Here is a 13,795-nt window from a genome sequence, read left to right on the forward strand (position 1 = left end):
AAGGTCTCTCACCAGCATTTAGGGAAGGAAAATAAAGATTCTGTCTGTCTGTCCTCCAGACCTCCTGGGCAGTGTGAGATCATCGGTGCTGGCAAGGAGACAGTTTAGCATAGATGTCAAGCTATCTGCTTACTGCATATGGATTACACATGATCATACAAAAATCAAAAGCAAGCATTAAGCCTAATCGAGGGAAAAAGTACATTTCTGCAAAAAAAGGGTTAGCAATTAGAACCATCTGCCACTGTGCCTGGGACCCAGTGTTGATGAGGGAAGGGAGGAGGCTGTTCTTTGGACAGCTTCTTCAGAAGCTAGTACTAGCAGATCAAGGAGCAGTCTATACCCAGTTAGCTCTGATAATATATCTTGCATATATGCATCTCTCAGGCTGTGTTGGATAAACTTGTACGTTTGAAACAACGGTGTAGTAAACCGTGGCAACTGTGCACAGTTTGGTCTGTGCACACTATCAGTCTGTGTCAGGAATCTGCTTCCTTTTGCCTCAAATTCTACAATAATAAAAGGCAGGCAAGGCAAAGCCATCCTAGATGCTAACAAGTCTCTCTGCAGAGACTTACCTGAACATTACCTGTAACAATAAAGCATGAGGTTCTTCAGGAGCTTCAGAGTACAAAAAGGACCCATCCATAAGAATGTAAATAATCATAATAGCCCTTAGAGTAAATGAGAACAAAACCCCCCTTATTGAATAAGCATCCCTTAATTCGTGGGCTCTCTGCTCCTTGTCTTATTCTAATAACCACACATTTTATCTTGTTATGGCTGAACTCATAGCTTTTCAAGAGTGAGGTCTTATTTCCTTAACATTACTACTTAGAATAAAAACTTAGTGGAAGCAATAACATTCTGTCACCTTCCCAACGACTATTTTTCACTCAAGTCTGACTACTGGTTAACCTGTATCAGCCAAATCTTCCCTTCTAACTTGGCCATCATGTTCTCCAAGGCATATTCTTACCTATTACCGAGACTGTAGATTTCAGCACTGAAATGAAATGACTCGAGTCCACGCACAATCGGTTTGTCTTTTGACTTCACAGCTCTCAATGTCAGTACTTGTCTCTGTGACAGGTGATCCTGTTCTCTCTTTGTTGTGTACTATTTCTCCATCTCTCCCTTTCTAAGAGACAGGCTTTATTAGGGAGACATATTAAACCTTCTCTTATTTTGGATGTGCTAAATTAAACTAGCCAGAAGAAATTTGATATTGTTCCTTTTTGTCATTTTTTTTTGGTCAGTAATGAGGCTCTTAAGGTTTATACTGAATTTCTTGCCCTTCAGAACAGAGCAAATTAAATTAGATGTTGCCTGGTCAGTAAGACAGTCAGTGAGATACCCTGTGGAGAGGATTTGAGAGCCTGTGGTATAGCAGAGCTACAGTGGAGTGGGGGGTAGGAATTAAAGGAGGCAGCTGAGTCATGAGAGGCACAGCAAGCCACCTTCCTAATTTCCTCCCAGAGACACACTGAATCAGCATTAACCTGAAAAGCCTGTTTTTCAGATTTGGCCTTTTGGGAACAAGGTTTTGAAAACTACAATTAAACCTCATAATACTATCTGTATTTTAATCTTTAATGCAAATTAATTCAATCACCTGGCATGTAAATGGTCTCTCAATCCCCTGATACCCAAAGTGGTTTACTCAGAAGTGGCACAGTTAAGTGATCACAGGCATACAAAGATCTACAAATAGGGTTTAAAACCTGAATATGTTCACAAGCCCAAAGGCATTATGAAATATGTCATGAAACTGGATACCCCATACAAAATACTAGACCATGTAATGACTTAATAGCCAACACTTTTAGATGTGTAACATACTCTAAAAATAAATAGCAAATATATAAAATGATTACACAGCTGATACTATTTAAAAAATAGTAGCATACTGAATCCTGCTAGGAAAACACCAGGAGAAAATACGGGCTACTTCAGCATTCTGAAATCAGCTGCATTTTTCTAAATATTTAATGGACTTAGTTGCTACTAAAGCAGCACATATTATATGGTTTCACTATATTGTGAATGACATTCATACAGAAAGTATCAGCACAAAGCTTGAGGATGAAATCTACTCTTAGTGTAAAAACAATTATGTTACTGAGGCTACAAGAAGAGTGAAATCAGCACATCTATATAACAGTAATGAATGTCTTTGTTATAGGAGACCAGAAATTCAAATAAAATACAGGAAGAACCAGACTGTAAGACACTTTCAGTAGAAAACAAAAATGCAACTATAGTCACAACCTAGAAATGTCTTCATTTTTAAAAAAGCATTTAATACCCTGATTTCTACATTATTTGTCTCTATTTTTCTGATATACCCATCACCAGGATAATAGAGTTCTTCCATCTGCTAATGGATAGCAGTTAACATCCAGAGTAGATATTAGGAAGAATTTCCTAATTGGATACTTAGTGAAACACTGGAGGCAACTAACTGAAAAGCTGTTGGATCTCCCCTATTGGAGGTTTTCATCAAGAGGCAACATTCTGTCTTTGTGCTTGGAGATGGACTGAACGATCTATTGAAGTGCTTCCCAGCCTCGCATTTCTGTGATTCTGACTTGGAGCAGCGATTCATTCCAAACATACATTATTCACTTAATGCAGAGGGAAGTTCAAGTCAGTTGCCTTCAGCTGACGAACTCTCAGAAGGACTTTAACCTTCCAACAGTTATCCAACCACCTTTATTACATGGTACATTTTTCAGTAGCAGAAGAGGCAGAACATGCTATTACTGTCAAGAGGACAGCTATAACTAGCAGATTTTTGAGGCAGTTACATCCTAGTAAATTATGATTTAATGAGGAGCCATGAAATCACACTCGTATCACACACATACTTGAACTGCTGATCTCCAAGGAAAACCCAAGTCTTCGGATACTAACAAACCTTAAAAATTGTTTCCAGATAGAGGCCTTTCCCTGCGTCTTATTCGGCCTTTTTACAATTTCTGATTTCCCATCCTCTAACTCATATTTTTCCATACGAGTAGTGTCCTCAGCTCTGTGTGAACCAGTCCACATAGACCTGTGGACAATAGAGATGATCACAAAGCACCTGTCCATTTTCCCGGTGAAATACCACTAAACTAATGCTGTCATGGGTGTTTGGTTTTGGAGCCTTTGCTAGTGGTTTCTAGGATAAAAATTGCAGCTCTTGACAACTTGTCACTAAGGATCCATTAATGACATTTTAAAGAATTAAGAGTCCCGCTGCTTGGGAAATAAGGAAATAAAATTACAATCTAGACAATCTAATGTGCCCCGTGTTCTCAGTTAGATGTGGTCATCTTAATTTGATTGTCCATTGTGCAATGACACAGAAGAGATGACTGTGTTCCAGTGACAGTGGCCAGGTTATGGTGGAGAGTGTCAATGGAGTAAATTACCTCTACAGGTTATTTACAAAGATTATACTGGCTTTCAAAGAGACCAGAATTTGATTTGGGGTGTAAGGTACCCTACCACGGAGGCCAAAGGGTTAAGGGAGAAGATGCAATTGGACATAAGGTTGTAAGAGGAGATGCAATTTCTGGGACTTGAAATTTAATTTTTAGTGATCCTTCTTTAACGTACAACTTTGGGTCTTTCACACGTGTACTTTCTCAGTGCCTCTTTACAGGACTCGTTCTGAGAAGAGTCATAATGCAAATGTTGAGATGCTTAGATTAGAAGCATTATGAGTATTATATTAACATGACTTCCCTTTCAGCAATTATAACTTAATCAATACAAACATTTGCAGCAACTGTACTTCTCACTGATCCTGAAATTCGTGCCTGACATACAACAGACCAATTTCCAGCTAAGCATTCTGCTTTTGAAAGGAGGTTAGTGAGGTTTTGCCCCCAGAAAGTCTAGGGACAAGAAAAAGAGACAGTTTTTTTAAAAAAAGCCCGGAGGAGCCCCGTTTCGTGGGGATGCAGGACAGGCCCCGCTGGCAGACACCCGCACAGAGAACGCGCTGATCGCCACGAATAGCGTAGCAGCTCGCCAGAACCCCGAAGCTGCGGGGAGGCGGCATTGATTGTATTTAATTACATTTATTGCTGTATTTTATTAGTCCGAGGTTCGTTTTCCAGCAGCGACGGCCTGTGCCGCTGCCAGGGCCCGACCCCGGGAAGGCAGCAGGCCGCCTCAGGCCCGCCCCGTCCGCCAGCGCCGCCCACCCCTCGCCGCCTGTCACTGTCGGCACTGCGGAAGGGGTCGGAGGTCGTCGCGGGAAGGCGGGGTGGTGGCCCGGGTCACGTGACGGTGCCAATATGGCGGCGCCGTGGCGGCGGCGCGGTGGCGGACGCTGAGGGAGGCGCGTCTCTTCCGGATGATGGGGCCGCGGCGCGGCCGCAGGCTCTGAGTGCCGGCCCCGGCGACCCCCTCCCTGCCCCGCGGCGGGGCCGCCTCGCCATGCAGCCCTCGGCCCGCGAGCAGGACGCCCGCACCAAGAGCATGTTCGTGTCGCGGGCCCTGGAGAAGATCCTGGCGGAGAAGGAGGCGAAGCGGCCCCCGCACGGACAGCTGCGGAGAGCCTGCCAGGTGGCGCTGGGTGAGTCCGCCCGGCCCGGCACGGCCCGCGGGACTCCCCTGTCTGTGCCGGGCTAGGAGCCGCGACCTCTCCCCGGTCTGGGAGGGTGACAGAGGGCACCGCTGGCGGGGGGCGGGGAAGGGATCCCTGCTCCCCGGTCCGGCGGGGGCCGTGTTCCCGCCCCCCGCTCCGGGAGGTGTCCTCTGCCACGTCGGATCCCTGGCCGGGTGCGAGCGAGTCCCGGCCGCCAGCTGCGAGGTTGCCGGCCGTGGCCCCCGCCGAGCTCGGGACTTTGGAGAGGGGGAAAGTTCTCTTCATAATACGAGACGTGCAAATCTGAGGGGAAAACCCCCGAGCATTTGTTCTATTAAGTTGTTGTCTCGATATGAAACAAAAGGGGGCTGGGTTTGTCACTTTAGAATCAATTTTGAGAAAATTAATTATAAGCTTTTAAGCTAGGAAACAGGCTCTTTAAGGCCGCTGACTTGTGGAGTCTCAAATCTTCCAAGGCTAGTAATCTGCTGACATCTCCGACTCATGGTTGGTCTCGCTAAAAACTGTTGGCAGTGTAGCTAAATACCTACAATGTCTGTGCTGTCTTGCTGTACTGAAAATACTTTTTGTGAAGTTGGTCGACTGGTCCTGAAATCTCCAGCAAGTACAAATTGATGATACAGGGCTCTGAGTTAAAGTTCTGAAAACTTGTGGTATATGATGAAGAGGAAAAAATAAACTGAGTAAAGCAGTATAGCTCTTACAGTTGGAGTTCTCGGTGCCCTTTCTTACTCTGCAAAGGTGATATACCTATTACAGTTTTGGTTGCTTTGCACCGATATTTTTCCTTTAATTAGGGGACATTTACCTTATCCGGAATGGAAGGAAAAACAGATTGAGTATATAAGGAAACTGGGCAGATGCAAATTCTGTCAAATGCACTATTAAAGCAAGCTTGAAAAATAGCTATTTTTTTTATCTTCCTTCCCACACCTTCAAGAATTTGTAGGAGCTAATTGAAGTGATGGTATATCCACAGAAGGTAACCAGACAGAAGGGTATTTTTTATTATTATTTAAAGTTGACATTGTGAGCAATAGTATAACGTGTGCCCCAGGAGTTAGAGACTACTTTTCCTACTTACTTCCTTTTCCTGATTTCTTCCCTAACTCTCCCAGCATGCACCCAACCCATTTACGGGACTGGGAACCTGTTTTTCTGCTATGTAAATATATTTAGGGGGTGATAAAGGTAACTTTTTTGAAAGATTACTAGTGAAGGTCTTTATGTTTACTAACGCATCAAAGATGATGATTTTGAGGGGGGGGTGCTGTGCAATAGCCTCCTATTAGCATTTGCATGTTGGATTATAACTAATCTATGTATGTTTTACGGTACAGTATGTTTGAGGTTAGTTAATGCTTGTGATGATGGACGTTTTTTGCTAATCTTGCTTGGAAAGAAAGTCCATGTGTTTTCCTAGACTAAAGCAGAGGTCAGCATGAAAAGATAACCTTTGTTGCCCAACCGTTCTGCCCTAGCAGGGCCTTGATTACCCTACTAACGGATCTCTGTATTTGGTGAATGTTGCTGCATGATTTTAAGTTGCCAACATGAATGTAGTTGCTTTTATTTACGTGTGATCCCCCCCAACTTTATTCTGTTTAGATTAAGCTCTTTTTTACACAAGTGAAAAAGTTAGTTTTATTTATATTTACTTAAGTTTAATTAAGCTTATACGTTATATTAAATAAGACTATGACTTCAATTTCAAAAGTGTTGGTTTAATTATCAAGCCCTGTGCAATAGTAAATATGCTAGGAAACATGGGAAGAACATTACTTGCAGTCTGAGGAATTCAGCCCAAAATTCACAATGTACACAAACTGTTAGGGATGAAAGAAGCTTCAGTGGTTTTAATAATAATTAAAAAGTCCAGTTAACTGAGTAAAATTAATTCAGTTTGAGAGAAATGTGGAGTTAACTTTATGGAACTGGTAATTGTCAGCTGTTGTCTTTCTTTCTTTTCTCCATGTCATACTCCAAATAATCCCTTTCTGCCTCTTACTAGATTCTATTTCCTGTGTCATCTTAATTATACAATGGTCTCTTTAATGGAGCCTTGAGATATTGTACCATTTATAAACCACAGGCACGAGTCATGTGTAAATTATATCTGCTTTTGGTACTAGGGAAGCCTTTGATGCATCTGTTTTCTAAATAAAGAGGAACTGGTATATTCTAGAAGCTATACCGAATATAAATTATCCTGCAACTATTTCTACAATTTCTGCTGTAATGTTACTGCAGTAGTGTTTCTGTTAATTACATAGGCTTTAAATTTTTTGTTTGGTGAGACAGGAATATATTTCTAAATGTGGGAATGATGCTCTTGTTTTCTTTTATGTTAGTTCTTTATTATTTTGAATGTGTTTAACTCTTGAGAACTTCAGTAAATTACTGCTGAAAATTGCTGTCATTATTATGTGTGAAATACAGGTATTCTTTCATTCTAATTTTAAACTATTCTTACCCTTTTTTCTCTTCCTTTCCCAGTAACATACCTTTCACTGGCCTAATACTGTGCAGTTTTGGACTGCGGAATATCTTCATGACTTTGTAGAAATAACGAGTGTCATAGGCTCAAATAAGATGTAAACGCAAGAAGGGTGGAAGAAAAGGAACAAAACTAATTCCCAGTGGTGGGGTTTTGGTGGTTGGTTTTGGTGGTTTTTTGTTTTGTTTTGTTTTTGCCGTCTACCCCTCCTTTGAGATATATAGTGTTAATGTTGAGTAAGCAGGGTTTGAATAGATCATTCAGTCTCTTGCTTCATCAGTAGGTGTAACGGTTGTATCCTGTGTTCTTAGTGCCAGTAAGCCCCAGGAGAGATTGGGAGAAATGGAGTTTTTAAACAGAGAAGCTGTTCTGTTCTGCTTTAGAAAACTGTTTTTAAGAAAACTGCTTTCCAACAGACAGCCAGTGTATTGTATATAAATAGTTGTTTAATAAGCATTTACATGGAGCCATAGGTACACATGGTTCTTAGTAAATCTACTGAAATAATCTCTATCCTGAAAAATTTACAGCGGAACACAGACATTATGTATCACAGCAGTTCACATTGGTCTAGTGCTAATGGTGCGCCTGGGTCTCATACCAACTATTACTCTTGCCCTGTTAGGACTGGTTTTAATGACATACTGTGCAGCCAGCCTAGTTATGTGACCTTCTTTGATTGCCTAGGCACCTCCACGTATGTATCTTTGAGCTTTGTAAACAACAGAATTTGTTTAGTTAGCTTGTTAGTAAGTTTAAAAAAAAAGTCTTAAACCATGCCTTCACTTAGGAATCTAGCTGTGTGTTTAAGAAGTCTCTGGGTATAAATTACAGATGTCTAAAATGAGTTGGTGTTTCTTAGTTTAGTAGCCTCTTGGCTAGCATGTTTTGAGAACGCTGGGGTAAAGAGGAGATAATCTTGCTTCATTGTGTCAGCCTTTTCTAAAGAGTTCTCTATAGATTGATAGAATCAATAAATGAGAGGTGTTTTGTCTTTTTTTTTTTTTTTATTTAAGTTTAAGGCAGCCTGGAATTAGGCAATGCAGAAGACTTTACCGGGTTGGGGGGAGGGCAGCTTTTGCTGCTGCTCCATGTGTTTGTATTGGCACTGCTGTCTGGTGTTCTGACAAGCCATGGAAAGACATTGCTTGTGTCCTTGTGCTAACGCAAGCTATGCTATTTTCTGCACAGGAACTAGTTTGCTTCTACTGAGACAAACTTGACTGTACGCTAGCATAGGATGCATCTAATTGCAGGCAAGCAATTATTTCCTCCATTTTAATATATAGTTTTGAGTACAAGCAAACTTAAACTATCCATCTAATATAACATGGTAGATACTCTTGGCATGAGCTTCATCCTGCTTTTATTATAGCCAGAAGCTCTGGAAGAGATTGCTGCAAGGCCTTGCTTGTTGTTCCAGTTGTGTTGCCTGGTAGGGATGCTGAAAGGCTTGCGTTGAGTGGGCAGCACACACAGTGCCTGGAGTTGAAGATGTTTCTGACTGAAGTAGGTGCAATGTCCGCTGATACATTCTGGCCTTGAAAGTAGCAGGTAGCTCCAGTACCAAAAGCACCAAGTGAGGAGTCGGTGTTGTGCTGTGATGACCAGATACTCACCAAAATTCAGCCTGTGTTCTGTACCTGTGGAAAGGAATCGAGCTGTGCCCCTTAATTCTGTGACTGGAAGAGTGACTGTGGCAGTAGGTTCCTGGAAGCTGGCTGTGCCTGGTTGGGGCTTGGCAACAGGCTTCGATGTGGCAACAATTTGTGTTTCACTCGCTTTTGGTGGTCAGACCACCAAGTGAGTGCTTCAGATGTGTAGATTTCCAAAGTATTTTGATGCAATCGGTAGCAGAGGCATGCCTGTAACTTGCTTTTGTCCTTTCATTTATTCTTTTCTGCCAGCGTTATTTATTAAAATACTGTTGTGGTGCAGATGTTTTTATATGGCTTTAGAAAAAACATTTATATAATGAAATTGTGGGGAGCTTGGTCAGGCCTTGGTTAGATGATTTATCTTTTTTATTTGCTTATGGAGTACTTCTGAGGGTGAATTGTCATTGCTTTAGTATGGGACACTATTCTTACATATTTTTCCAATGCAGGATCTAATATAAGTAAAGATGGGCATGGTCATGTGTCTTTGTGAAGTTTCAATTCAAAACTTTTTTTACTATGCTGCTTGCTAATAAACAGTATGGGGGGGGGAAGTGATCTCTTTCAAAGAAAGAGGAAATTATTTCAGTAGGATATAGAGATTTGGAAGAAAATAGCATTACTTGGTTACACCCTAAATGTGGAAGTGAGCACTTCTGTAGCTGAGAATAATATACCCTAAAAATGAAATCCTTCTTCTTGTACGGTATTAAATTTTACAAAATAACCTTTTTATTTTCTTGAGTGGACTCATTGCTGTAATATTCCTGCTGAAGTTTGAATTTTTTAACAAACTAATTTTTAGGTGAGAAATATTTATTTTTGACCCCTGCCCTCCAAGGGACCCTCCAACAAGCTCTTCTGTCCACCTCCCACAAAATGACAAAATGAAGATGATGTGTATGACCTTCAGCTTTCCTTCTGCCAGTAGCTGGGTGCACTGGGAAGAAGGATGCCAAAACTAAGCTGGATGAACTGAGACAAATTTTGAGTAATAGGGTGGCCAGAGTAGTGGACACTGACCAGGTTTCAGTTTCAGCTCAAAGATCACAAAGTTAGGCTTGGCCACAACTGAAGTGGCAGCCACTGAGGAGGAGCAGGAAATGGGGAAGTATGCAAACAAGAAAACCCCTTAAGAAAACTCACATTCACTGAGCTAGATGTATTAAATATGGATTTATATTTTTTTACCATATCTCTGATGATACTCACTTTATTGATCTGCCAATGGGGAAAAAAAATGCAGCAACTCTTTAATACGTAAAATAGCTTTCTGTTTCATGTGCTATAGAAATACCTGTGAGTATTCAAAAGGTGTCTAGTGTGACTTGACCAAAACATTATCAAATCAAGGAAGCCTTTTATTTCCAAACTAGACAAGTTACAATTTTGAGTGCAAGGAGGACCACTTGGCTAACTCAGGCCATCTTTCTGCTTTGGAAAAATAAACATAGTTCAATGAGTTTTTGCAATCATTAAAAAAACCCCTGTAAACCCTAGTTCTACAAGGTTTCTGAAATACAGCATTAACTGTGGTATAGCTGACCACCCTGGCATCCTGCTGTACTTGGAATTCTGGCTGTAGCTAAACCATGCCTGTCTCTGCCAAGACCTGGAGGCAGAACTAAGTGTTCTGAACGTGTAAAGCTACCCAGAAAACTCTGTTTTAAGCACCAGTTCCTATAGGTGATAGGAGTATAGTGCTCTAATGATAAGACAGATCTAAATAGGGGCACGATAAATTGGTGGGTCCTTTAGCGTATGTTATTCTCAGTAGCTCTGTGGATCTTAATGTGGTGATAAAGATGGGGAAATTAATAAAATCAAGAGAACTGAATTAAAATTTTGCTGAATTGAACTTCTGACTAGCCGTCTTGTTGATAAACCAACTGGATACTGGAATGAAGGAAATGGTGATCCCAGAAGTGGTGCTGTGTTAAGATACACATTGTCTGTTTGGGAAACCTTGGTTATTTCTTCTCAACAGTCTCCATTCTGTTGACTGTCCTTACCAGTTGAAGCCTGAAGTATTGGGTGATGACGACAGTGGGTTTGCACTGTTGCAGAGCCGCAAAATTACTTCTAGTTCTGAAATCCCAGGCACTGGGGCTATGTGCTTGGCATGCCTCAGCTCGTTGCCTTGCCACTGGCTTGTGCAATCCTTTAAAACTACAAGGCTGGTTGTTTGCATGATGGACTTGGATAGAAAATGGTGGGCTTCTGAACAGAGCCATGACCCGCTGTAGTCCTGTGACTCTTGAATTTTTCTGTTGTCTGTTCTTTTGTTGACTATGGGATGGATAATGTTCCTTCAATTCTTGTTACATCATTTATTGCTGATGGATGTCATACTGCTTCTTCTTTGACGACTGTGTTGGCTTTCACTAATGAGAGAGTATGGCAGACAGAATAGCAAGTCCCAACCCGGGATCTAGCTTATCACTCACTGCTTGTGGTTATACAGGTTTCCTCCACGTTTTGCTTCCAAAATAGGTGTTCTCTGCAAGGATTAATTGATTGAATTAATTGAATTCCTTGAATTGAATGAATTAACATTCATTGAACAATAGCACTGTGCAAAAAACTGTAATGTGTGTTTGTTGCAGTCCTTGTTTGTTAGTATGTTTTGTGTATTGATGCTTCTGAGACAGAAGAAATTATTGAGGTTTACAACAGCACTGAACTCTGAACATCGAATCCATATCCAGAGTTGTGGAGAACAGGTATTGAGTAAATGATCCGTTTCCAGTAACTTTGCAATTGAAACAAGTTTTGCAGGCCCGTGGCATAGGGTGGGATGGACAGGATTCCATGTGGTGTTACAAAGGATTGTAGCTGTGCAGCCTTACTGTGTGTGCTATTGTTGGTATTTTTTTGTCAGTATTCATAGTATGTCACAGCTGTGTCTGATGTAGTGCAGTTCTGCTCTGTATTGTGCATCATGGAGATATGTTAGAAATCCTCAAAAAGCTATACTAGGATCTTTGGGATTGAGATGGATTGGGATGAGAAAGAAACTTTTTTTTCCTTCTGTGTTTTATTTTATGAAAATTCACTAGAAGTGTAATTTAAACAAAAAAAGGCAAAAAAAAAAAGAGAAAAAGCTCGGCTGGCAAAATGACAGTATGCATTTAAGATTTCTTATCTCTTGGGAGTTTGTTCAGCTGATGTCATATTGTGAGGTTTAACAAAAGCAGGCTAACTGGCATTGTAGTTAACAGGAAGGTCAGATGTATTGAACTAATGGTTTATGTAATGCCTTAAAGACTTCTGCAGGCCTGAGCTCTCTATGATGTAGACTTACTCTAGCAGAAGAATTGCATACTATACCTGTGTTTTCTAAAGATATCTTTTGTTAGGAATGTTTGGAAAAATTAGCTTTTTCATGCAGAAGTTGAGGGATATGCTTTCCAATAAATGGTTCAACTACCTACAATCTCTGAAGATCAATATGTTATAGGAAAGCAAATACTGAAGTATAAGACTGCTGGTTTGAAACAGCTTTGCTTTATTATATTTTCCTTATTTGTGTTATTGATAATGACAACTTATATTGGGTGTTAAATGCTTGGAATTTTTTCTTTCTTCCAGATGAAATAAAAATGGAGCTGGAAAAGCAAAGGTAAATTATTAATTGCTGTAAACTATGCCAGAAAACAGCAAGTGGAATAATTTCATAGTGGAAATGTAAGAGTGTACATACATTATGGCAATGAGTTTGCGAATACCCAGTTACACACCTTTCTGCCAAAAACATGATATGGCCCATGTGTTCCAATTACACAATGTTTGTGGCTGTGGGTACTGAAGCCATAATTGCCTCTGAATTTCACTATGAAAAAACTGCAAAACTTCTAAAAGGAAGTGAAAATTAGCACTTTTTACTGGGCTTAATATAGCCTGATAGGAAATAGTGAAGAGAGTAGGTGTCCTCTGTTTAATAGTGTATGCTCTTAACTACCTAGATCAAGAATACCAATTTAAGTATTACTTAAATCCAAATTTTAAAACACTTTTCCAGCACTGTGCTATGATGTAAAATGAGCCTCCAAATGTGTTTCTCTTTGCTTAGTATTCCTTATATGGGCCCTGTTTAATTCAGAATAACTTTTATAGGTTTATCATTAAGTTATGTAGGAGTTCCCCAGGATTTCAGGTAGTGGAACAGTGTTGGAGTGTAGTGAGTGAAGAGTAGGTTGAAGAATATATGAAAAAGATCAGATATAAATAAAGGTAAAGTGGGGTTTTTTGGGTGATATTTAAAGAATATTGAACTTTCTATAAGAAAGTATATGTGAGAGAAACTTGCATTACATTTGTATGCTGCTATGTACCATTCAGCTTTAAATTTAGAAAAGGAGGAAGTGTGGTTTGCTGTGATGTACATGTTTAGAAAAAATAATAACTCCTCTTATCTGACCTAGAGAAGGCACTGCTGCTCCACCAAAAGCAAACTTCATTGAAGCAGATAAATATTTCCTTCCGTTTGAACTGGCCTGCCAGTCAAAGTCTCCACGCATTGTCAGTACTTCGCTGGATTGTTTACAAGTAGGTGTTCTGTTTAAACTAGGAGAGAGTGAAATGGAGAAATAGGCAGTTACAAGAATCTTGTGTGCTATTGGCATTCTTAGAGTGAAGAAGTAATACTGTCCCGAGCACATACAGCTGTGTAGATAACCTATTTTGCATGGTTTAAGCATCTAGGTAGCCATAGTGCGTATCATCAGACTTGGCTGAATGTGCATCTTGTCAAAGTCAGAAATATGTGTTGGTTTATAGTGAAGCCAGTCTTTATTGAAGCTGATGAATGCTTACATTATTCAGTAAAGATGTTTCACCTGTGGTACTCTAAACAGAATATTTACCATGGTGTTTCTTGTAGTGCTGATGTGATGGGAGTCAGACTCTGAAATCTTTCTACCTTGTTCTTCCTTAGATCCCTACATTAAAAAATGTAACTTAAGGGCACAACCTTTTTGTTGTGAATAGATACGAAGATTGATGTTAAAAAAAATTGTCTGGAAGAAATGGTCT

At 40.4% G+C, this 13,795-nt stretch overlaps 1 protein-coding gene across 1 annotated transcript in view; it reads left to right on the forward strand.

Annotated features, from left to right (window-relative positions):
* Positions 1–4,248: 4,248 nt before the first annotated feature.
* Positions 4,249–13,795, forward strand: part of ARFGEF2 (ADP ribosylation factor guanine nucleotide exchange factor 2) — a 39,948-nt gene continuing 30,401 nt past the window's right edge. The window contains exons 1-3 of the mRNA XM_054845122.1: positions 4,249–4,573; positions 12,353–12,383; positions 13,186–13,309. Coding sequence (XP_054701097.1) covers positions 4,435–4,573; positions 12,353–12,383; positions 13,186–13,309 — 294 coding nt within the window. The 5' untranslated portion in view covers positions 4,249–4,434. The remainder of the gene's footprint in view (positions 4,574–12,352; positions 12,384–13,185; positions 13,310–13,795) is intronic.

Source organism: Grus americana, chromosome 17 (assembly GCF_028858705.1).
Source record: "Grus americana isolate bGruAme1 chromosome 17, bGruAme1.mat, whole genome shotgun sequence".
Classification (NCBI taxonomy): Eukaryota; Metazoa; Chordata; class Aves; order Gruiformes; family Gruidae; genus Grus; species Grus americana.